This window comes from Centrocercus urophasianus, unplaced genomic scaffold (assembly GCF_019232065.1).
Source record: "Centrocercus urophasianus isolate 14NV4802_14NV808 unplaced genomic scaffold, USGS_Curo_1.0 seq_10, whole genome shotgun sequence".
Lineage (NCBI taxonomy): Eukaryota > Metazoa > Chordata > Aves > Galliformes > Phasianidae > Centrocercus > Centrocercus urophasianus.
In genome coordinates, this window is record NW_024884142.1 from 52,711,821 (window position 1) to 52,737,070 (window position 25,250).

The window sequence follows — 25,250 nt, forward strand, 5'->3', positions numbered from 1 at the left end:
CGGCTGCCGCTCTGCCCTCCCCGCCGCGGCCCGCGGCTGCTCGCTCGCCGCGTCCGGCCCGCCCGCCGCCGCTGGGCCGCGCAGGCGGCTCCACCTCACCTCCCCCGGTCGCCGCCGCCGCCTGGGGGCCGCTGGGCGGCTCAGCAGCCGGCCCGGCGCTGGGCGGGCGGCGGCTGGTGTGGCGGCGAAGCCGTGCCCTCTCCCCGCAGCCCCTGCACTCCTGCGCGGCACGCGGGGGCAGTGGCGGGACCGCTTTGCCCCCCCTTTCGCCTAGAGGGCTGGGGGGGAGGGAGAGCTACGGGGGGGGAGCCGCCCCGGACAGACCCCGAGGGCGAGCGGGTCCCCTGTGCCCCGGGCCTGCAGCGCCTTTACGTTTCGATTGGGTTTTGCCTGTAATTCCTTTTCCTGGTGCCGGGCGGCTCCGGGGCTGTGGAGTGCCCCGCGGTGTAGAAGACGCGGGCAGCACTGCTCCGGCCGTCAGAGGCCATTGAAAAGCTTGCAGAACTCTTTCATTATCTGTTTGGAGTCGTTATCCCTCGGTTTCCTCTGCACAAAGATTCTAAACAGCAAAAAGAGGAATTTCCACTCTGCCGGGCTCACTCTGCAGCTTTCACCGAGACAGAACATGTCTCTGGTGGCACTGGTACTGCCGGGCCTTGGTGCGTAGCAGCAGGGATATGGCCCTAAGAATCCAGCCAGGGTCTGTGCCATTGCTGTCACTCTGCCAATATCTCACAAACAATAACTCAGTTACCAGCTTTGGGGAAGGTGTAATGGGAAACCAAAACAAAGGGCAAGGAGGAAATCAGGTGGCAAAAGTTATACAAGGTTCATGGACCATCTCTGCCAAGTGTACGTGGTGTCTTACCAAGACTAATCTCCTGAAGAGATTGCTAGGTTTGCCAAGGAGATTTCTAAAAGGGAGGTTGTGATCCTGCTCAGCTTCTTATGTCCATATTTCCCTACCTGTAGAAATTACAAACCTCTCCTCTGCTAGTGGTATGCTTTCTCAGGGAGGGAGCTCTATTAAAAGAGAAAAATACATCCTTGTTTTTTTAAGTAGGAAAAAGAAATTCCATTTAAATAGAACAAGTGAAATAGTTTCTATGGAGAGTGTGGGTGAGGAACTGAGAGGAACCTGGAGCAGTCACCACTATTTTTCAGATGGTTCAGATGATTAATTAGAGAAGTTTTCAAATGTCATTACCTCAGGTTTTAACTTCTCCATAATTCACTGAATGTGTACAGTGATTCCAAGTTTTTATTCCTCACAACAGCAGTGCATGCAACCCACAGCATGCTTTTGCAACACTGCCTTTAATTTGAGGCCCAGTTTTGCTGCTGCATGGTTGCTCCCAGCTTGGTATTTCATCTATTTCAGTCGCCCTTCATGAGCAAACCTCTCTGAAGCCCTGCTTCCTTTTTATGCTTAGGGTCCCTGGTCCTTAACTTTCTTGATAATAATATTTTCAATGCAGCACACTGAAATTTGGTCTTAGAGGTGACCTAGTGAGGATTTTTGCAGACTTTAGTACAAGGAGTGCGGAGATAGTCTCCACTCCAACCCCATACTGTGCAGAGAACAACCCAGCAGAAGTCTGGCTGAGCGGTGGGAAGAAGGCTGGGAGAAGGGGCTTCCAAGCCAGGATAGAAACGAGCCCACTTGCTTCCTGGATGAAATTGGGACTTACTCATTTAAGTTAGATATTAGGAAGAAATTCTTTACTGTGAGGGTGGTGAGACACTGTAACAGCTTACCCAATGAGGTTGTGGATACCCTCTCCCTGGAAGCATTCAAGGCCTGGCTGGATGGGGCTCTGAGCAAACTGGTCTAGAAGGAGGTGGCCCTACCTATAGCAGGGGGGTTGGAACTAGATGATCTTAAAGGTCCCTTCCAACCCAAACCATTCTAAGATTCTATAGAAATATTTTGTCTCTGGTATTTTTACAGCCAGAAAATGGAAACTTTTAGATGACAGAGCAAAACATATTAATGTTTGCTTGTATGAACTCCTTCTTCACATAATAAGCTGTTGGGATAGAGATTCTATGCAGAAGCGCCATCTAAGTTTGCTACAGTTTAAAGGTGGCATAGTTGTGTCCACAGTGCTAGCAAGGAAAAAGAGCCTGGACTGATTGCTGATTGGAGTAAGCCCACCTGTTTAGGATTAGATTAGCTCCCAGAACAGCAGATTTTTCTGGTCAGCAGACTGTTGGAGTGGTTTAAAAGTGAATTAGCCAGGTAGCTAATGGTTAAGCAATGTGCAGGTATAGGTATTCCCTGCTCAAGGAAACTCCTTGGCCCTGCTGATGGACTAGACCTGATAAAGATAGGGGCTAAAGTGCGGCCACATTTTGTAGGACCAATGCATAGTTAAGGAAACCTTGGATTTTATAAAAATAACGGAGGTCTGAAATCAAGAGACCCACCATTGCCTTATTTAGAGCTGGCCAGCAGGTAGGTATGTGAAGCACCCTTTCTCCATTTACCTGATGTTATGTTTTTCTATGTGATCTATAATAAACCTGGGGCTTTCACATCACTTGGAGCCTGTTATTCTTTACCTGTGGTCAGGACAAGTGCCAGAAGAGCTTCATTTACAGCTGCTAACCAGCGTGCTTTAACAAACACTGCTTGGCCACCTGGGGAGTAAGGAACAAAGCCACAATTTATTCAGCCTCTGTATATGCCTAAAATCTCCAGTTTATAGTTTTCCACTGTGAACTACTCATAAAAATAATTCTTGCTTGACAAGTTTTAGGGATGAAGGAAATGCTAACATTTCTTTCCAGGTGAAAGAATGTTCTGGAACTATTATTTTGATGTATTCTTTCCAGTATTGTTCACAATTAATTGCCGTTGATTCTTGCATTAACAAAGACGTTCTTAGGAATCACTTTGGATTACAAATAAATGCATCTCTTCCTACTGCAAGCTTTATTGTTGCTTAACACAAGGGGTCAAATAACAATGAATAGCCAGTAGTAGTCACCTAGTATTTCCAATTTTCCAAATTTGTTAATTTTCTGCTACCAAGCTGAGTCCTAATTAATTAAGACTGGATGTTTGCTTAGCTCTAGACATACAAGAAGTCTTAGTGGCATTTCTGTAGGCTGGAAACAGAGGGCTCCGCATGGAGCTCATCAGCTTTGAAACACAATTGGCTCGTTATTCACTTTGTAACAAAGCCCCAACAAAGGCTTTAATAGTTAAATATCTCGACCTCAGAAAAACAAAAAGAATCAACAACAAAATAAAATCTTTTACTGAGCGCATAAGTTACTTTTTTTTTCAAATATGTTCTCTATAGATTACAACTATGTATGTTTGTTGTTAACCTGTCTGCATCATTTTCCAAGAACAATTGCTGCTACAGAGTTCGTTGAGAAGAGATCTGTTGTAGACCATAATCAAGTGAAAAGCTCCCACCAAGTGCTATACAATTTTTAAAATTAAAGATGAACTCTGGGAAAGGATATTTGCCAAAAATTGTTCTCTGCTGGGCAAGGCCTGCCTGTAGTTTCACCATCAACTGAAAGTCAGTCCTTGTCATACAAGGCTGTGCTGACTTCAGCAAGCCTGGAGGGGAACGATAAAAAAAAAACAAAACAACAGAACAGTGTTATTTAGATAACCTTCGTGCAGAAAACCATCCAGGGGGAGAACTATGACTTGCATGTCTCTAAGCTGCTGTCCTCAGGCATGCCTTGAGTTGGAGCACCTTGGATTTCTCCCTGCTAGCAGGTTCTGCTCTTAGCACTACTCAGGTAATGCATGGGAATTTACCAATTTTTCAGTATCACCCATCTTTCCTGGGTCATCCCTGTGCATTGATGAGTTAGCAATAAAGGCTATTTTTACTGAATTTTTCAGTATTCATTTCATTGAACAATTTCATTACCTTTCATCAACTAAGTGGCATCAACTTTGCAAATGGAACAGCAGAATGTCAAACACATAAGTGTCAAAATCTCAGTAAGAGACGTACTGAGAGCATGTTGTCCCAGGCCTTCATTTTCAGAGGTATTTCATGAAGTGAGCAGTGATTTTTCTTCCTTCCTCGTTGAGAGGCTATCGATGAGATGTGAACAAGGTTAGCTCCATGTTCTGTGCTGTTAGCTACGGAATGAAAACCAATTGTAACTACTAATTGATCATGAAAACCTAACAATGACAAGGGGTTAATTAATTACAAAGAAATTTCATACTTCTTCTGCTCCTTTTTTAATCATCATGTGTAACTTTATCACCTGATATGCTTCTTGTTTAAATAAAAATGGGCACAGATTTCCATTTTCTGAAGCCCTCAAATGAAGTGTTTAAGTAACGGCTTAACTTGGAGATAAAAAATGACAGTAGGGTATTCTTTATCTTCAGAAGCCATGCATGCATGTTTTCACGTAACTCCCCAACAGGTTCTTCAGGCATCGTGTTTCCTCCCAGCTGACCAGAGTTTCTTTAAACAGGAGTTAACACAATTTCTTTGATGTTTGCCAGATAGTATTATGAATTAAATATTGCTTTGTCCTATTTCCTCTGTCCTTCCCTCTCCAAAATTGGACAGAAAATAATAGGAGTAGCCTTATACATGAAACCTAAGGTTAGCTGCACAGAGAGCGCAGGCAACAGGAGAGCAGCTGGAAACAGTATGCATACCTCTGTACAATGTGCCATCATCTGCAAATTTCATATGAAAAAAATACCTATTGAAACATTCCAAGGAAAAATGTTATTATTTTCCTTTATATTATGGTCTGAGTCTTTGACCATAAAGGTCCCAAACTCATTTAGTTGGAACTCTCTGTGGCAGATCCTTTTAAACAGTACTCTGCACCTGGGGCTGGAAGGTCACTATGAAACTAGCCTATCTTGAAATACGGTAGAATGTTAGGGTAGGACTTCCCCAGCTTGAAAAGCTGCTATAGAAAAATGTACCCAGAATTGCACCAAAATTCCTTTCAGTTTTTCGTTCTCAGAAATCGTCCCTGAATAAGCAGTTCTGAGAAAACCTGTACTTTGTACATTTGCTTTGGACTTCAGGGTTTTGTATCCTGAGAGCTGGCAATGAAACACTGCCATTATCTGAACCCTGACATACTATGTTGTTATTTTTCTAATAAGTCCTGATTTGACATCATGATATTTTTAATAAATACACAGCTAAAACTGGCTTTGTGTTGCGTATGAATGCATTGTTTTCTTCACACTGGGGGAAAGTGCTGTGCTAAGCTAAAATTCTGTGCTCTGAGGGATGTGGGGTTTTTTAACACATTTTTGTAAAAGTCAACAGTTTTAAATCATGCTGGTGCTGGACTTCCTGGATTCAATTTTCTTTTTCAAAAACCCATGAAAACAATCGGTGACTGCTTAAGAGGTAAAGAAGGATACCCTGAAAAAAAGAAAAAAAAAAAAAAAAAGAAAGAAATTAAAAGGATGGGAAACAAAATGGTTTTGCAATATGCTGTTGGACACTGAGAGCTGTTTTTGTTTTATTTTTTTAAAGCTGGTTACATAGAATAGGCTTTGAAGTACATGATATTTAAAAACCCAGGCTTTTTTGTTTAAGGAATGGAACAGATAACGTGAACCACCTGACACAAGTATCATTCTGAATTTTTATGTTCCTTTTAGGCCTGTCCACTGATTGTTAGCATACCATGTATATATATACTGCTGTATGTGCATTTCGTACACTTCTATTGGCCTGCATTTGGATTTTTCTTAATATTTTGTATTCATTTGGGTCTCAATGCAATGACTGCTATGCTCAATAGGTTTTGAACTCATCTTTTTTGAAAACTTGAATATGCTTTAGTTGAGAGAATATTCAAGAAGTACAAGTACGCTGTTTCCAAATATGCTGTTTTCTGACCTCAGCAAAAGTGAGGCACCATCAGCACTATTGATTCTTACCACTGCTGGCTCTGTCTGTCAGGAGTGCTGAATGCCTGTGGCTTATTTCCATTTTCTCCTGCTGTGGTGCAAGAGTTCTGGAGAATGATGGAGTTGCTCTTTGTTCTCCAGCTGACTGTGCACATACACGAGATCCTTTAAAAAGCTGAGGATAGAACCCAAATTTCCTTCTGATTGCTAGTTGTCTTGAAGATACAGATAGAGAAGAAAGCTGCAGAGGGTTACAGGGCTAACATTAGGGATTTGAGCCCTCTTCTTCTGGGATTTGAGCTATCACGGTGGGAGCAGTGGCACCCATGATTGTGTGGCACACTGGCTGGCTATGTTCCCATGCACAGCACATGCAGTACTGTGGCATTTTTATGGTAAGATGACCAAAAGATTGAACCAGGCCCTATTGTCCATTACCCCTTAAATCACTCCGTGACTGCTATTTCCTTTAGAAATACTAGACAATGAAAGTGCTCCATAGAAAGAAATTCTAGAGCAATCTACCTCCCAGGATTCACATGCACATTAAATGCACATAGGCCAAGCACAAAGCAAATGCAAAGTAACAATTTCTAGGAGCTATTGTTCATCTGTGCTTTCTTTAGCAGGGAAAAGTATCTAGAATCTGTGACTATTTGTCTCTCTAAAGAAAGAGTTGTGAAGCCTCTTTCCAGTCCATGTAAGTTTCTCTCTCATGTCAACCCATGTTAGTTCTCCAATTCATAATCTAGCCCAGACAAACTCAAAAAGGAATAAAGAAAAAAGTAGTAGCTTTCGAGAATTTCATTATTGTGTAACTAGATGTACTCCTTTTATATAGTTTTTCCTATCTTGAAAAATGAACTTGGAATCCTGAGGTTCCTTTTTACCATACTTTGTATCTTAAAGTCACAGCCAATAAAAGCCATGCTATCCTAGTAAGGAGATAATACTGTACAACAGAAGAAAAAAGTAAAGCCTCTGGCAAGATGATCGTCTACAAAGCAGGCTTTGTAGTCTGCATACCTTGCATTGCTACTGAGGAATTATGCGACTGTGGGCTGGTCAGAAAATTTTAAGTATCTAAGAAATTGTTTATAAGTACTGACTCAAATCTGGATTTAAAAAAAAATAAAAAGCATTTCACTTTGGACAATTCATTAGGAGGAGTGCTGAACTTATATTTAACAGTTCCAAGACTCCTTACAGGAGTTGTAGAATCCTTTTGACAATCCGCTATTACTACCAAGTCTACGCAAGCATTTCATTCATTACCAGAGCTAAAAAAAAAAAATACCTTTGGGATGTAAGCATTTCATATCTTCGTTCACACTAGCTGATAGTTCTCTTCATTGAATTACCAAAAGCAGCCTTAGGGGTGGTTTTATTTCTCCTGTAAGGGCAACTGTCCAAAAATCTGCAAAAATTTCCAGGAAATCTGACTTTTGCACAGAGGTTAAAGAAAGCAGACAGAGAAAAATTCTGCAGCTTCCTTTCCAAAGTGCAGATTTTCTGAATCTGGGGGACAAGTAGTAAAATTTAAAACTTAATTCAGTAGGGAGCAAGAAATGCATTCTGTGAATTGAGAGTTCCCCTTTAAGTTTACAGAATAGCCTTGTCCAAAGTTTTCCAACTTGAGAGAGATGTAACAGATACAGCACTCAGTCATGTGTCTTGTTTGTGGTTAGCCACACAAAGCCTTTTTTTTTATTATTCTGAGCTCTACTCCTTTTTGTTGTTTGGAAAAAGGAAGACTGAACACAGCTGGTCTTGACACAAGCAATAGTCAGTGAAGATATAAAAAGCCCTATCTCATCCAACTAGCAGATGAACTTTAATTACCTCACAGCAATGTGATTACCTGTGAGATGTCCCTTTTTTTCCATTACATGACATCATTTGGTTTGTCTGCAGTGAAGGGTTTACCCTGTAGGGGCTCTTCATAGTGAACTTGCTGCCTTTTGCCAGTCATTGCTACATCAGTCCAAGATTTAAAATACTGCTGCTATAGACAATGATGTAGAAGAATTAAATTGAAAGGATACTCTTTTAAAGTTATCGTAACAAATGAAATAGGAAATGGGACTGGAATCTGACATTCAAAAGAACAAAAAACACACAAAAAAACTAAGCCTTGATCACAGTGCAGTGAAGCAGAAAACCTGCTAATATTTACCCCTTTTCCCCCCACAGTTTGAACCGATACTTGTGAGCAGTACAACTGCAAGCTCTCTGCCTGGCTGTCCCCCTTTCAAAACTAAAAGTATCACTTCTTTTTGCCCTTATCAAGGCATGTTGGGGACTTCAGGCTGAAGAAATGTATTTGCTCATTTCATTTCCAGATAGCAGGAGTTTTCCCCATAATATTGCTTTAGTTGTTGAATTGGTTGCATGTTGCTGTGCATGCCAGTCAAGCCCTTGTTACCAACACTGCCCCATGTTGGTGCTTCAGCTGCAACACTGACCAAAATCAAGGCTCTCCCTCATGCTAGTGTTTCTGGATTTCCAATCTGTTGAGCTGCTTTATCCAGCATGTGGAAGCCCAGCCATGGCCTCACCTTCAGGCCACCTCTGCCAGTGGTGACCCTGTGCCTGCAGTCCCCAGTGATCCCTGCTGAACAGCGGCTCTGACCTAGCTGGCAGCAACCGTTTGGGGCTTTTTTCAGGCTGCAGCTGCTTTGAAGCATCCTTGTACAAAAGCAGCTGTAATGGCAGGCTTATCCTCAAGGTCAGATGATTCATAGGATTGAACTCTCCAGACTCTCAGTCACGTGATCTGGGAGAGGATGATGAACAGGCAGAGAGGAACTTCAGCTGAAGGGCTGTTCCTCCGGGATCCAAAGCTGTTCCCTGTGTGTGATAGGAAGACGTGCTTCCTTCATTCAGAGGCCTGCTCCCTTAGCTTTCCTGGCAGCAGGCCTTCTTCAGGTATCTTCAATAACCAGCAGATTTAGTTTCAAAAATAACTGACCTTGCATATTTGCTGTCCTTACGAGTTGGCTTCTGCAACGTGAACACAAATAGGCAGTTCAGGGTAAGCTAAGAGCATCTATTATTTTCCCTCCCTTCTTAGCACAAGCTAGGTTTTGCAGTATCAGAGTAAGCTGATTGTTCTGTTCACTGGGAAAGCTGAACTAGCAGATTCTGCTGTGGGCTTTCAGTGAGCCATGCAAGTGAGGAGGGGAGATGCAGTTGTGTTTTAAAGCAGCAGTAGATTAATGGCTGTTTGATGACACTGTGCTGACACAGAGATGGCCTGAGCCAGGGCAGTGCCGGGGCCTGGCAGCATTCTACTGCTGCTGCACTTTGCTCCCTAAGGCTTGTCCTCAGCTGGCTGTGGCAGCAGTGCATCGGGAAGTGCCCTGATGTATTAGGGGCAGAAGGTCATCTAAAAATAAAAGTAGAAAGTGGTGCGTCTTTTCTGCACGTTGATTCCACCTTTGTGTTCCTGTACCACAATTTGGACACTCTTAATACAAATCTTCCATAGAAAGTTTCTTCAACGAAGAAATGATGTGTGCTCATATCCTAATTGGTTTCCTGTTCAGCTAACTGCAATCTACCTACCAGAAATTCCTCTAGATAATGCTAATTAATAAAGACTTTTTCCTTATTTTCCTCTTTGCTATTTGTATTTGGGAAGCCGTACTGCTTGTTTGTCATCACTTCCTTTCTTTCACCAGGCAGATGGCTGTTCTTTGCAGTTGTACAAAACTAATTCTTCTCAAAGGAGAGCAATCTTTGAGTTTTTCAAATGTAGAAATTCAGATTTTTTTTTTCATTGGTTTTGTATATACTGGCTCTGAATTTCAGCAGATATTCACTTTGTTTTGGGGATTCTGATATAGGGAGCTTCTATTTCACCACATACATCAGCTCCCCATTTACCCAACACCTCATCTGTTGAAGAAAACATTCCTTGCTTTTATATGTCAGTCCTTGATTGCTTGATTGCTGTTCTCTGTACTGCTCCCAGCTTTCTAAGGTACTGCCTGGAACAACGTAAGTCTAGTCAATAGGCAGATAAAGCCATCCTTGAGTTATCTAGAGTTACAACAGTCACTGCTTACTCACCATTGTATTCCTCATGTATTCCATCTTCTTGTATCTTAAATTCATCTTCTCTATCTCTGGCTACTTGGGCCAGTTCTTGTTTGGCTGAAGTCTGAGTCAGGGCAAAATCTTAGCAGAAAAGAAGGAACCAGATTTCCTATAGTGCAGTAGAGAGGAAATAAGTAAGATTTGTGTAGCCTGTAATTTGTAGCTTCAGAGAACTTAAGTGCGTGTTTATTCTACTGTTCTGCTAGGGCAATTAAATTGGAAATCGGTGTATATAAACATGCAGTAACCCCTTAGACTAGGTGGAGAAGTTGGATTCAGCGCGTGAAAGAGTTCAGACCTGCAGTCCAACTGATACAGACAAGAAGGAAGCATGGAAATGATTTTGGGTTTCTCAAGACTAAGTCTTAAGACTAAGACTTGGGACGGTGTAAGTCCTATGTTTGGCACACTGCTTTGGGTACCTGCATTGAAGGCTGAATGATCTGCAGTCATTCTGAACGTGCAGTGTGAGGCCCAAATCACTCAGATGTGACTGCAGTTATGTAGGCTTTAGGATTTTGACAATGGGACCCTGAGTTTTTAAATGAAAGAACTGTTGGTTTGGTTTTTTTTTTTTTTTTTGAATGAACAATATCTTAATTTCTTTTACATCTGCTTTCTGTGAAATGTACACACTCAGATTCTCTAATTAAAAAAAAAAAAGTCAGCATCTTATAACTTACTGAAGAGGAAACATTCTCTTCTGAGGAAAATTCTATCCTCTTGTCTTCAATTATTCAGAGCTTTTGCAAATATCTAATTCATAGGAATTTTGGAAATCATTCTTTCTGTTCTGTTGGAAGGTCTGGAATTTCACTGTTTTTTTTCCTGCTTTCATCTCCTTCCTATTTTGAAATATCAAACTGCTATATTCCACTTGGACTTTTGCTTTCATTAGCAGATTGAACAGGTGAGCTACAAAATGTCATAAGCTAAAAAGATTTAAAAAAAAAAATCATCAAAAGAACTGGTTGCTATGCTTCCATACTAATTCCAAATTGCTGTTTGAATTGCTTAACAAACTGAATGTTTGTTTATATTGCATATCCATGGAATGCAGTTCCATAGATAACAGTATACTTGCCAAAGCCTATCAAAAAGGCTAGAAAATTATTTTGTAAAATGTTCTCCTTTGCAGTAATTTCCAAGGAATACTTTTCTAAAAAGACAGGAATACATTTGTGTTAAATCACAAAGGAATGCTAATAATCCCCACATTTTGATTTCAAAGCTTGGATAAACTAACACATGAAATTCCTTAAAATAGCCTTTCAGTCTTTTTTTTTTTTTTTTGTGAACCAAGCATTGAGACTTGCATAATTGAGCAGAGAAGAGCTGAAAAGCTGATGCATAATTTGTTTTAACTAAGATGGGTTTCTTAAATTTGCAGAGCTGGTTGTTAGAAGATTTTTTTCTTTTGGGGGAAGCTTAAAACTAAGTACTGACACTAAACTCCACTAAACAAACAGTAATATCTCTGACGTTGACATGGAAATTTGGTAAGAAAACTTCTCTGCTTGTAAGATTTTGGGGACTTCTTGGCTTCAAATCCATTATAAGCCAAGAGGTCACATCTTAGGTTAAATCTTTGAATGTGGGAGAACTGCTTCTGGATTTACATTTTCAGAAGCTGCTTTACTGACAGAAACAGAGATGAAAACTTAATATACATTTACTTTGCCATAGGGGAGAGGACTATAATGGAGCAAGAAAGGAAAACACAGTGTGCTGTCTACAAAAATAAACAAGGAAATAATATTGACTAGAAAAATGAAAAGGATGTTGTATTTCAGTAACAAGCAGGCAATGTGTATTTTGGGTAACAAGAGGATACGTTGCAGCCTAATGGGAAAGGAAGAAAATATTGATTCTTTGCTATAAAATTTGGTATTTTTGTCTTCATTAAACAATGTGCTTTTAGTCCCGTAGTGTAGTGTTTCCTTTCACATATATTCCAAAGCAGGACAGGATGGGGGATGAGACTGCAGAAAATAGGGAGAAAAGCTGCATAAGTCAATTATAAACTGAAGGAAAAGAGAGAAGCAGCTAATTATAGTCTGAGGAAACCAGTTGGAATAGTCTTGGTCCTTTGGGAGTGACTGAGAAGCAAGGTAACTGTCAGGATGCATTTAAAGCAGAGCGGTCCCAGCAGACAAAGAGCATGTGTCTGGATGAGAAAAGGAGGTCACATCTAAAAGCAACCAGGCTAGGGAAGAGACAAAGACTGATCCTAATCTCAGAGATATGTTAAACCTGTTTTAAGCCAGCATGTATGATTAATTTGTTTGGGGTGGGGGTGTTAAGAACAGATTCGCTCACATCTTTTTAAACATTATCTGTCTTCCTAAACTGGGCAGAGAAAAAAAATGCCTTTTGTTGCTGTTTTGAGATTGGTGTTTTCTTTTCCTGTTTGTTGCTGTTGTTGCTTGTTTTTTTCTTTTCTTTCAGGGGGAAACTAACAAATAAAAACAAATACTCTATCAGGCAAACGAGAAATTGATTGAAATCCATTCTGAATGCATCCACCTCTTTGATAACATATTCCAAGGAAAAAAAATTAATGAGTTTTAAAAATGTGGAAGCAAATTTTCATCTAAGGGACAAGCTCTGCAGGAGGGTAGATGAGAAAGAAGTCACTTGGCCTTGACACAGTATTTTTCACATCTGAGAGGAAGTCTCTTGTTTTGGGCTTTGGAGAGTGTTCTCCTGAGGCTACAGGACATCGCAACACAACACAAGGAATCTAACAACCTCATGCTGTCAGTCCACTACCCTTCCACAGTGGCTGATAGGTGTTTTAGCTGACTCCACTCAGCTAGGAGGTTAGAGAACAGTTTCCTGATAGCTAACACAAGTGCAGAGGTACGCATGAGACTTTTCAACCTTTGCTAAGGTTGGTGTTTACTCCACTTGTGTCAGTGTTGTAATTACTCATCAACATGAATAAGGATAATACTGCCCAGCCCAGATGCTTGGTACACAGGGTAATATGAGACCTATGTGGAAAAGCCAGCAGTAGCCTGCTGATTTCAGCACCTCTGCAGATCAAATAGGCAAAAGACCAATGGCATTAAAACATCAAATCATCTCCTGGGGGTAAAATCTAGTTGTGAAAAGAAGCGTAAAAATGAGAGAGCAGGAGAAAAACAAAAAAAGAGAACTACCTTAAGCATCACCCAAAATTGCAGATCCCATGTAGGGAATCAAAATTCTGTCTGTGCAGTCTTTTCTCTGTGACATTTGTAGTTCCATTGGGTGGAGGAGCTGGTCCCACATACCACTTCTTGCTGTCCAGCATCCAGATGTCAGTACAGATGTCAGTGAACTAGAATGCTTGGATTGAACACGAGGAAATAGGGGTGCAGGGAGGCTACCTGTGAATCAGAGTCTCTAGTTCTGACCTAGGAAAATCATTAGCCAGGTCTTTGAAGGAAACATACTCTAATGCACGGTAGGAATACGTAATATTTTATGATGCTGATGGATTGATTCACTTTCCAAACAAAAAAAAATCATATTATTGAGGACTGCAGAATTTCAAAATGGGCAAAAAATATTGTGAAAATGACTGTTAAATTCCAAGTGCTACAAGATGAAGAGTGGCTTAACCATGGAACTGTAGCACATGCATAAAGAGCCCTGTATCAGCTCCACCCTTCCAGCCACCTCTTTTGACCAATAGCTTGTCTCCACACAGACTACACTCCCAGGTGCTCTCTTGTCACTGAAAATGCTAGGGCAGGTACCAGGGTAGGAGGCAGTACTTTTTGATCTTGGGTCATCTAAGAGAGGGAGAATCACATGAGGGCAGAGTCAGCCTCCCCATGCTATTTTCCCTGTCCTCAAGTGCAAAGGAAGGACATTTACAATATTACAGTAACAATTTCTTAAGGAGGCTTTTAAAACTCAGCCTGGTTTTTGTTCTATACAAGATTAAAACAAAGCAATATTATATTTGTGAAATAAATGCTACTTGTTCATCAGGAAAACCTTCTGCCATGCTGCATACACTTCTGGCTTTGCCTGAGCTGATGGAATGTATATGTTGAGATTTACCAAACCTGAGAGAATTTCTGACTGCAGAAAATCTCTTCTTATGCTTAAATAGCTGGTCAAGACTAAATAACACTTCTTAAGTTTTCTCAAGCTTCAGGAAGTTGCACGCTGCCTCTTTGCATTTTCTTTTATGTCTCATTTTCCATTTTTTTATGATTTCATAAATAGAGCTGTTTGGGGCTTGTTATGTTACACTGGTTAGAGGCTGGTGAGGAAAGGAATCCTTGAGCTGACTCTGTTCAGTTACTATACTGACACTGCTCGAGTACTCCTAAACCATACCCAGGTCTACACTCTACATCTTGATTTCTAAAGCCTAAACATTATGTGGACCTTTTTGCAGCCAAAAATATCTTGCATGATTTATACTTACACTAGAAAATCTCATTAATTTTATCCCAGAAAATCTTGGTTCACATACAGGGGCTGCACTGTGTAATTTCACAAAGAGAAAAGTGTTAATTAATGTAAATGACACATTGGGCACAAGAAGAAAATATTTAAAGAGAATTTCACAAGGTGGAGGATAATGTACTACTTAATTACAACTTGTCATCATTAAAAATGATTGCGGTCTTCCCGACACGCAGGCCTTTACTGACCATGGAGAAGCTTTGGATCAAGCTTTGTATGTTGCTGGGCCAATGGATTCTCTTCAGTGGTGGGAACAGGTTTCAGTACAATGAGCAGGTAGCCATTGCCCGTCAAAAGGCAGAGAGAGAGATCTTTTTTACACAATTTAAATTGATTGCCCTTTAAAACAATCAGTTTTGCAGAAGGCTTCAAGAGTTAGACTGGCTGCTGTCTGTGGCCCCTCCTACACGGTTGCTTGGGAGGTATGTAGGGATAAATTCTGTATTTTCTGACTTCTTATAATTCCTGTAACAGTGAATGGCAGCAGTGATTTCTGAAGCTTGAACACAGTTTCCCTTCACTGTCCTTCAAACTTGGACGTCCCTCGTGATAGACCTGGCATGCTGCATGGATGGCAGCTCTGCCCAGACAACAGGAGCTTCTGTCAGCTGCAAAGTCGTGGAAATTCATGAGAATCGAGCCCTCCTTTACAGCAATGAAGCCTACCAGGCACTGGCTGCCATCACAATTAAGGAGTACTATAGCAAAGAGATATGTCCAAGGAGTGCATTCATGACTTGGTGCTCTGGAGACTCCTAAATAAATCAAAGTTCAGCAGGAGACAATCAGTCAGGGAGCAATTCCTCTGCCTGCTTTCTATAGGGATGCCTGTTCTTCTGGAGCTCGGGAGCACTGTTGATGTGCCAGCTGTTCAGCTTGGCTTTGTTCATTTGCTTTTTCAACAACTTAATTTTGAAGGTCCTTAAAATATTACAGGGTAACCTATTCTATAGATTAGCATGGAGAGTTAATGAATACAAAGATACGCAGATATGCACACTTACTGTGCAGTCACAAGCTTGTATTCACTTCAGAGATGCTGGAGCATGTTACAATTTCTTAGCATTTTGTTCAAATATTATAGTTTTAATAACTCTTTGATCACCATTCTGTGATCACACAGACAACCAAGTCTATCCTGAATGCTGCTCCTTAGATTTTAATGATACTGCAACAAAACTAATCTTGATCGTAGGCCTTCAAAACAAAAACTGAATGTCTCACCTATAGGAACAGCAAAGAAATTAAAATCAACTGGTTGTTCTTACCAGTCACTGCTGCCTTTACAACTTGGTTACATTCCAGTTTGAATTATTTTTCTACTGAAGGTAGCATATGTAATTATCATTTGCTAACAGCACCTATCTAGTCTGAGACATGTAATGGATCTGCATTCTTGAGGCCTGACGAATGGTTCTTTAATTACAGCCACAAGTAAATCCTAGCTGTGTCCTTTGACCTGCTGCCTTTCTGCTTTAGGAATGCCCCACATCTGTGCTTGTTGTCGAGGTCTCTTCCATTCCAGCCAGTGTTGTCCCTGAAGGCTCACACCCAGAAAAACACTTGGTGATTCACCACTGCAGCTTGAAAAGGCTGAATTACCCGCTCAGTGATTCCAGAAGTCATGAGTGTGCTGCTGTTTCATCATGTGCTTTGCTGTGAATTGTAGGCAACTTCCTTTTCTCAGTTGTTTAACTCTGACGGGCCAGCTGTCATTTAATTGATTCTCCATTACTTGTTATTTACACATCCTCTAGAGATACTTGGCTCTGGGTTCATCACATGTTTTGCTGTGGGGTGTGTGTGTGTTTTAATGACTTGCTGGCCAAATTTCTCCTTAGAGTGAATCACACTGCTCTGCCAAATCTTTCCTCCAGCACTCTCAGACAATACAAATTATTAACTCTAGTCACTAATGATGACAACGTGATAAAAAAGCCAGGAGGAGCCTCAAAAGCATAGTGAAAGATCCTACCTCTGAGAAATATGCAGGTCTAGTGTCTCTTCAGTTTTTGGTGCTGATCTCCATCTACAGAACGCATCGGCTGTTCCCTGTTCCTTGTAGCCTCTTGCTGAAGATGATGACCCACAGAGACTCCATGAGGATTATCTATGTGAAATATTTGACTGCTCCTAGCACAGCATCAATTCCCTAAATAAACACAAAGGTAGATTTTCAGATGAGCTCAGCCTTTATGTAGACACTAAATGAAAGGTTTCAAAATAATTTTGCATATAGTGCACGGCAATCTTAGAAAAACCACTGCTTGACAGCTGCTGTCAAGTACTTTGGAGGAAGCAGGAGTTATTGTACAAAACAGAAAACTATATAATTTATATTTTAATTAGATTTACATCTGGAAGAATAGTTGAACAGTTTCTTAGGAAAGAGTCAACATTTTTCTTCTGAAAAGCAGCTAGCAAGGTCACACAACTCTACAGTCTCCAACAAATGTCGAATGTCACCCTGATGACTTCCATACCTTTAATCAACCCTCACCGCTGTATCTGCATGCATCTGTTTCAAACTATTTTTTTGCATAATTACAAACTAATTTTGAAAGAGATCTTCAATGAGTTTCACAACTACTACAACCTCTGCACATGTTAGTATCACAGAAACACTCTGAGTAGCAAATTACATAATTAGATCCAAAGAGGAGCAACATTCAGGATGTCTGATAAGGTATTTCTTGTTCACGGGTCAGTACAGGAAATTCAGTGTCAGACACATCCAGGGAAGATGGATGGTATCCTGTGATTTACAGACCGCTATTCTATATAAAACAGTGCATTTCCCTTTCCTACCCTTCTCCACTTGTCAGAATTATATTTCTTGCCTAGGAGAAAAGGGGAGATGGAATTATTTTTTGAACAATATCACATTAAGCTTAATTTCATTGCCTTGGGGTAAATATACCAGTGGGATCAGGACCTAACTGTTATCACTGCTGGAGAGATGGTTAACCATACTATGGAGACAGTAAGTACAGATGGATATGGTCTGAGGCAACTTCTTTATTTTATACAGTTTATTTTACTATCCTCTGAAAAGCCAAGGATATACATTCCTTTGTACTTTGCGTGATGGGCTGCCTCACTGCTTCCTCCTAAATTATTGGGCAGAAGTGAGGGCTATTGAACTGAAGTAGTTCCTATTCTTTCATTAGGAGAGTTGCGAAATCATCTTGGATCCAGCAGCAAATTCCCTTTGCAGCCCCACTAATGCTTTTAATGTAAATTATTAAAACCCAGACATGGGCATTAATATATAACATTTTATACAGCTTTGATTTGCTGAACTCTTCCGCTCTGTATCCTGAGCTGCTCACAGAGATTGAATTTCCTGAAAATCAGCTCCTAAATCAGAACTTTTATCTTGCCACAATATATCACGGCTAGAAAGAGCATTGGCCTCTTTCACGATTCAGAGAATCCCATGTCAGGCCACCTGCCTGAACCTCAAATCAAAGCAAATCAAAGTAGTGTAAGCTGCTTGGTTTTCTGAAGATGTGCCACCAAGATTGCCCCTTGTGTTATATGTGAAAGAAACATTACATTTTTTTCTAAAATAATTCTTGCTAGGCTGGTGTCACTCATTCTATCCAATAGCTTGGCTAGAATTCATCCATTTATCTTTAGAAGCAGATTATAATAAATTATTGATACGTTAAGAAATTGCAGCATACACCTTAAGAGCCAGATTTCCTTTTCAGAAGAATCTAGTATGCATTTTGATTAGCAGTGTAAGACTGAGTAGCACACACAGACTGGTAGTTGGCACACAGATACTTAAGATACCAAAATAAGGCTATCTTAAGCCCAGAGAAGAACTGTACTGTTTCCTGAACTAAGCACAGGAAACATCTCAGCTCTTTTCAGAATTGCATGTCCAAGCCAACATGAATTTATTTGAATTAAGGTATACCAATGAGCATATTTTTGGGGGGTGAAATGACCTTCTCTTGACTTTTTATCTTCTAGCTGTATTTTCAGACTTCCTCAGTTTGTACTCTGCACATACAAAGTTTTGGAGTATTATTTTCCTGTGATTAAGTAGAGTGCAGCTTACAGTCCAAGCACTACAGATAGACCTATAAAAAGTCTGAAAAAAATCAGCAGTACAGAAGTCCAGCTGGAAAGGGGAGACAGAGTTGCAGGGAAAACAGCTGTGCTTGATCTTGAGATGGACGGTCAGGAGGGATAGAATTTCCAGCTTGGATTAAAGGACACAAAAGTAATTTTGGATAGAAGCTTCATCACATGTTTCTGAGCACTGTAGTCCATTTATGTAGATGCTGACAACATCAGTATACCAGATAATAGATTCCGATAAAGCCATATGGAAGACAGAACCAGTTTCCGGACTTTTGTTTTTTGTGTGTGTGTGTGGTGTGCTCTTAACATGTTTAATGTTCTATTTGGCTTAGATTTTCAGCTATTGATGTTTTAAATCAGATTTATGAGCTGGATCTGACTTATTTAAGACCGGTCTTTTCCATTTGCTTCACATTACTCACTTCAGGGAAAGAGCAGCTATATGGGGCTTCAGACCATTTGTTTCGGGGTCATCCTTTACTGACATGAGGTCTATTTAGACAGAGGCTTTTTGACACAAATATTGCGTAAAGCACAAATATAGCACAGCACCCTTCGTGACTGTGCGCTCAGGGACGGGACTGGATGCTGCTACTTAACAAAACCAGGAAACAGGCAAAAGCATCTTGGAAAAAAAAAAAAAAGGCAGAGGATAAAGAAATAGCCTTGTATGGGCAGGGCCAAGAATGCAAACAACCCAACAACTCCTCATCTGTTCAGTTAATACTGCAACACGTTTTCTTCTTACGAGTCTCTCAGACCTCAAATCCCTCAAAGAGCCCAGAGGAGTGGCACAGCTCACTCCCCACAGCTTCTGCAGATGCAAACAAGCCCTCTCTCTTTCTCCCCTGGCACGAGCCCTCCAGTGGTCCCTACAAGGTCGCCACAGCACTGTGAGCCCTGGACAGGCTTCCTCCGTCTGCTGCGCCAGCAGTGGGACTGCCCTGCTCCACACAGCTGCAGAGCAGGAGAGAAGCCGGCTCTGTACTTAACCGCAGGAACATCCATGGAACTTGTTCTCAGTGGATCAATCACAGACAGATGAAGTTGTGTTCACTCGCACACAAGCAGCATTTATTCAGCCCTCGGCACACAGTACCTCTTACAGGCACCCGTCTCACAGCTTCCTTCAAGCAGGAGGGAAAACAGCCACAGAAGCCAAGGCCTTCTGGGTTTCACTTTGACTCATGATTTGGCCTTACTTATTCACATCACCTTCTCCACTTTTAGTTCCCTCATGAAGAAAAGCACACAAAGCTGGATTTGACTCGGCCAGAGAGCTCTCCCAAAGGAAATAAACTGGAGACTGCTGTGCATAGCAGCAGCAACTCTCCCTACAGGACAGCATCCACAGCAGAGGTGGCGCAAAGTCCAGAGCCAGGCTGTGACCAGCAGTAAACCGTTACTAATATAGAACCTCTGGAAATGATTTTCCTGGTATCAATAGCACAGCTCCCCAGAGCTGCCACTAAGTAGAAGTGAAGCTGTGGTGCGATCCTGCCAGCTCAGAAGGGCAGCCAGTTGTCTGCTATGGGAGGAGAGGGTGGCAGAAAGGGCAGCAGGAAGGACAGGCCCACCTCTGCCCTGCCCGAGAACCACCTGAAGAAAGGGAAGTTCTCTGCCTCAGAAAATACCCCAAAAAGGGGCCGTGTGGATATCCATGGTCACACCAACAAACCTACAGCATGAGAGACAGAGAAGTTCTATCCAAGTACCCAAACCAAAGCAGAGTGAAGATGTGGATCAGTGTGTGGTGAAGAATTCCTCCCTGCAAAGTCTCAGAATAAAAGTTAGAGTCTATAATCTTCAGCAAGGAGCTTTTGAAGAGAACTAAACCAGTTTAATAGGTAGTTTTGAGGAGGCAATACTCCACACGTATATAACATATGCATATAGAAGTACAACAGCACAGTATTACCACTGTAACAACTATAAACAAACAGTTATTTTCCTTTCTAGTTTCTAGATTTTTAAATTCAGATACGATGACATTTCCCCCTCAGCCACAAAAAACAAGGCTAGAGGTTGTCATTTATCATTTGGCAGCAGGAGCTGAAGCTTAGCAGAGCAACTCAATAGCTTTTGACAAAAGCATGAAAGCTGGCAGCATAAGAAGCTGCCAACACGGGCCCTTGCCAATATTAACAGATAGAGAGATGGGAAAATATTTCAAAGCACCAGTGAAGGAACCTAAATGCTCTTTAACTAAGGAGTGCTCTTCTACATCTATTTAGCCTTACTGAAGATAAGACAGGGAACCAAGCAGTTCTGGCCAGCACAGCCGTTCTGTGCAGAGCTTGAATGCTGGCTGAGTGTAATTGCTGCCATTCTCAGAGGGACTCAGTAAGGGACAAGTGCCCAGCAAGGGTAGAAATCAGGAGGAAGTCTGACACGTGTGACCTACGCATCCCATCCTTTCAGGGCATCATTTATAGGCAGGTCTAATTACATGCTTTCACCCACAAGACAGAGAGCTGTGCTGGGGACTTGCTTTGGGGAGGCAAGTGCAGTGGGGTTGGGCGAAGAACACAATATCTAACTCTGTTTTTCATCTCTAGGAGAGGTCAGAAGAAATGCCAGCCCAATAAGTAGCACATCAGCTTTAAAAGGCCTACCTCAACTCCCTGCTCCAACGCTGCCCTAAGTCAAATGCTTCACAGGAACTCAGCAGGTGAATTTCAGCAAATGCCTCCAACAGAGTAACATCCTCACAGCAACATCTAAATATTCCAAAGCAACTGCAGCTCTGGGAATCAAAATGGGGAGGCAGCTCTTATAGAGTAGCATAGAGTCCTTTATGAGGTCTGAGGAGCTTTTCTCCTGCTTAGGGATGTGGCAGCACCTCAGGTCCTGACCCAGCCCTGGAACATACTACAATCTGTGGGCAGAGAACATTTTTTCCTTCAGTTTCCCCAAGGACTTTTTTTGCAGAATAAATAATTTGATCTAAGGTAACATTTCAGATCTCACATTTTGGTGAAGAAAAGCCAAAGCATGCTGATTAAAAGTCTCATTAAAAGATTTTGTGATGACTAATATGTCACATGGAGAGATAACTCACTTTCTGCTTCAGAAGTATGGTTTGGGACAAGCTGTTCTTCACAGAGCCCATACTGCAGGGAAAGGATTTAATTAATACCGTGTCCACAGTAATTGGCTATGTGCGTTAAATCACGTGAATTTTACGTGACAAATCCTGCTATACGCTGCCCCATGAATTCATATCCTCATACCAAATACAGGAATCGTTATGTGAAAAATTCTGCAATCTGGAATATGAAAGCCTCATGCGGAAAGACATTCTGCCTCACAGCGGGTTTGCAATCTGTTAGGGCTCAGGCTGGCACTGACGCAGTAGTTACTCAACTGAATTTAACATTTGGGAAGGCAGTAACGCACATGGTCAGACTGAAGCAGGAAAGGACAGAAACAAGTCTGGCAGAAAGCAAAACACCAGGCATAAAGGTAAAAACAGGGCATAACTTCGGTCCTGCCTTGTTGATCTAAGGTTCTATCTGGTAAGTACATCCTGAAGAGAAAGGACACAACATACACTGACTGCACCTTGAGAAGGCACAACACATGGCATGATCAAACTAATTTTATTGTCTACACTTTGTAACCTAGATGAGGTGAAACCCAAAAGTCTTGTCTTGTAAGATAAGAAAGCATGGCTTTCTCTACTGCCTTATGTACGAACCTAGAGAAGTTTTAGAACAATTACTAAAACATAAATGACAAACACTCCTTTACTGCTCATGGCAAAGTGATAAGGAGGAGATCACCGTTCAATCTTAAAGGAAAGTTAAAGGAAAGCTATTTCAGAGCACAGGTCTTTTGGGCGCTCCGATTTGGGAAAAACTTCTGCACAGACACTTGATCAAGCCTCAAACTACCTAAGTTGGGCAATAAAGGTATAGTAAGTGCTGTTAGTGCAGTCCATAATCTAAAAAGTGCAGTCTGTAATCTAAAAAGAGTATGCTGGGGGTACTCATTTCTTCTGCTTTTATTCACTAAACATTATTCGTTCTGACAGAACTATTTGGTTGACTGGACTAGGGGTGGAATTACTCTGGTTGATTTCATATTTCAAGTTGTCCTCCGAAGCCTGGGAATTTTATGGGGTTTGCCTGCGGCAAATCTCAAGAATGAAGATTGGCAGCTGAAAACATTTGTTTTTTCAAGGACTTACCTGAATGCCAAAGAACGCTGATTCTGAAGGCAGCCCAGGACGTCCTGGGCTGTGCTTGAGAAGGGGAAGAGCTGAGGAACCTGTGCATGGTCTATAAATGCTGCTTGCATCTCTGCAACTAAGCAAATCACAAGGGAGCCTAAAGCCAGTGGTGGAGCTACTGCTATAAACAATCCCTGGTCTGGCAATGCACCTATTTGCTTTTCCTCAGAAAACAACAGGGAAAATAAAACAAAAATCAGGTTTGATATGGAGATCAAAAGGCATATAATGAGTAATTGGACAGGGAAGCCCACTAGCACACATATCACAGATGCCAAGATCTTAGCAGGAAGTGAAAGCATCAGATGTTTCTCAGAAACAACAGAAACACCTGAAGACTTTTATTACAACCATCCTGGATGTTACAGAATGGCTGAAAAGTGTCAGGCTTCACATCTTAGGCCTATTCTTCCCAGCAGAGCACATTTCTTCTCTGCCTTGTGGCAGGATATCATGCATTTTCCCTCCGGCCATTGCAAACTGATGTCACTGACCTAAACAGATCGATGACCTGATAATCGCTGTGGTTCTCTTGTTGTAATTTGTAATTCAGCCAACTGCTGGAACTTGGTCTGACTTCCTATTTTTATTAATTGCAGAGAGACAACTCAGTCTGATTACAAGTATCCTTATTACTTTCATAAGCAAATAAAGAAATTAACCAGTTCCGGGAGCCTTCTTATGTAAAACCAGACCTGATTGACTTAATCTAAGTCATTTATTAGGACTCTACAGATGCCACCACTCCTATTCTCAGGGAGGTTAAATCAGAGGAAATAAATATGTAAATTAAGTTTATTTTGAGCAGAATTGATCTATTAGCTATTGCTTAGGGGAAGAAAACCGCTCTCCATCAAAACTACTGAACAGCTCTTGCACTCATACTAGTGAAAGAGATAAATAAAAGCTTTTTTGTGAGTGCTTAACTTAGAACAGTTCTTTGCTCTTTCTTATCCTTTTTGCTTGAAGAGAAAATAGACGTATATATTAGTAAGCTAATTTGTGAACAGCCAATGCTTCAAAATGAAATAAAATTTACTGAACTGTCAACATCTTTTCTTGTTGGTGTGGGCACTGGGAGAACGGCTGCAAGCCAAGCAGCTACAGCTGGTCCTCATTCCCTCTGTCTATTGCAGGCATCTACTGCTGTCAGCCAGTTTCTTTTCATAAGAAATTCACTTAAGGGAAAATAAAACAATAAAAAACCCCACCTTTTCTCCACAAAAGACTAGAGATGAAACTGAAAGTGGCAACGTAGAAAATCAGCATTTGGGTTTCAAAATGTGTATGATGGACTGAAAAAAAAACAAATTTACAACTTGACAGTCTTCCCCTGAAAAGTGTTGCAATTTTAGCCGACAAGAAGATATCTGAATCATCTTGAAATGTGGTTTGCACGTGTGACGGAAGATGTGCAAAAATAAGACTATTTAAGGATATAGACCTATGTACTATGCAGAAACATGGAAACCTACTGGTCTGTACACTCCTGGGAGGTCAAAGAAAAGATCTAGAAGGCTAATAACAAGGGTAGCTCCAGCACAGGCAAACATTCAGCTCTGGATAACTGTGAAGTTGTTGTGGAAGTACATTTGCCTTTCTTCCCTTTCCTATCTGGTAAGGACAGCCCTAGCACTAGGACAATACCACTTTATCACTGCTTCTCAGGTCCCTCAGCACTCAAGTTTGCCAGACAGTAGCGAATGTGCCAACAATGAGATATACTCGGGCCACAACCCAGATACAGAAAGACAGAATATTCCCTCTTCTCTTCCAACCCTATGTGCTACTTAAAAAGGACTGGTCTGGATTTTGGCTTGCACAGTAAGTGCTTTGGACTACCCCAGCAATGCTGCAAGGCTCTAAGGCTAGTGTCATTGCAAGGTTTCTACACTGGAAAACAAATTTCCAATAACCCTGTCACCACGTGGTATCTGCACTGTGTTCCCCTTGGATGAGGATGCCTGGATCCTTGCACTTGGCCAGCTCTTTTCTGCTGCACTGGATTTCTGAAGCTAAGCCTGGGCAGCAGAAATATAAATGGCACCTAACTTTTTCACAGAGCAGCAGTGTGCAGCTGTCTCTGGGTGGGGTATCACAGAGTCTGAAGTAACTTTCGCACAATTTCCCCCTAGATCTGCATTGTCCATCTCTTGCTTTCTAGAGTGAGCAATAAGGACTCCATAGAACTGTTCCAAGATATGGACAGTGGTAGCAACATTCCTCAGAAAGCTATATGCCTCTTATGTCTTTGAAAGGCAGCTGGGAGACAGACATGCCTCAGCATTTCAACATCTTGGCACGTTTGCATCCCTGCGCAGCTCTCAGCAATTTGAAAGACAGAGACTGAAGCCAATAGACCTGCAGATTTACTCCAAGGTCTTTTGAACCTGGACAGCATGTGTGTCTGCAAATTCTGGTAGAGTCGAGTGTAAAATCAGGTGATTTGGCAGATGCTCATGC

At 41.4% G+C, this 25,250-nt stretch overlaps 1 protein-coding gene and 1 long non-coding RNA gene across 3 annotated transcripts in view; both read right to left on the bottom strand.

The window, feature by feature from the left end:
• SNX9 (sorting nexin 9) overlaps positions 1-710 on the bottom strand; it is a 61,481-nt gene extending 60,771 nt beyond the window's left edge. Inside the window, exon 1 of the mRNA XM_042810358.1 lies at positions 601-710. Within this exon, the coding sequence (XP_042666292.1) occupies positions 601-627 (27 nt within the window). The 5' untranslated portion in view covers positions 628-710. The remainder of the gene's footprint in view (positions 1-600) is intronic.
• Positions 711-5,400: 4,690 nt separating this feature from the next.
• Positions 5,401-25,250, bottom strand: part of LOC122164026 — a 29,848-nt gene continuing 9,998 nt past the window's right edge. Inside the window, exons 2-5 of one of the 2 annotated variants that reach the window (XR_006170110.1) lie at positions 16,431-16,607; positions 13,150-13,359; positions 9,959-10,094; positions 5,401-8,887 (exon numbers count right to left, since the gene is read on the bottom strand). This is a non-coding gene — a long non-coding RNA (uncharacterized LOC122164026). The remainder of the gene's footprint in view (positions 8,888-9,958; positions 10,095-13,149; positions 13,360-16,430; positions 16,608-25,250) is intronic. The other variant, XR_006170114.1, reaches the window with a different exon arrangement.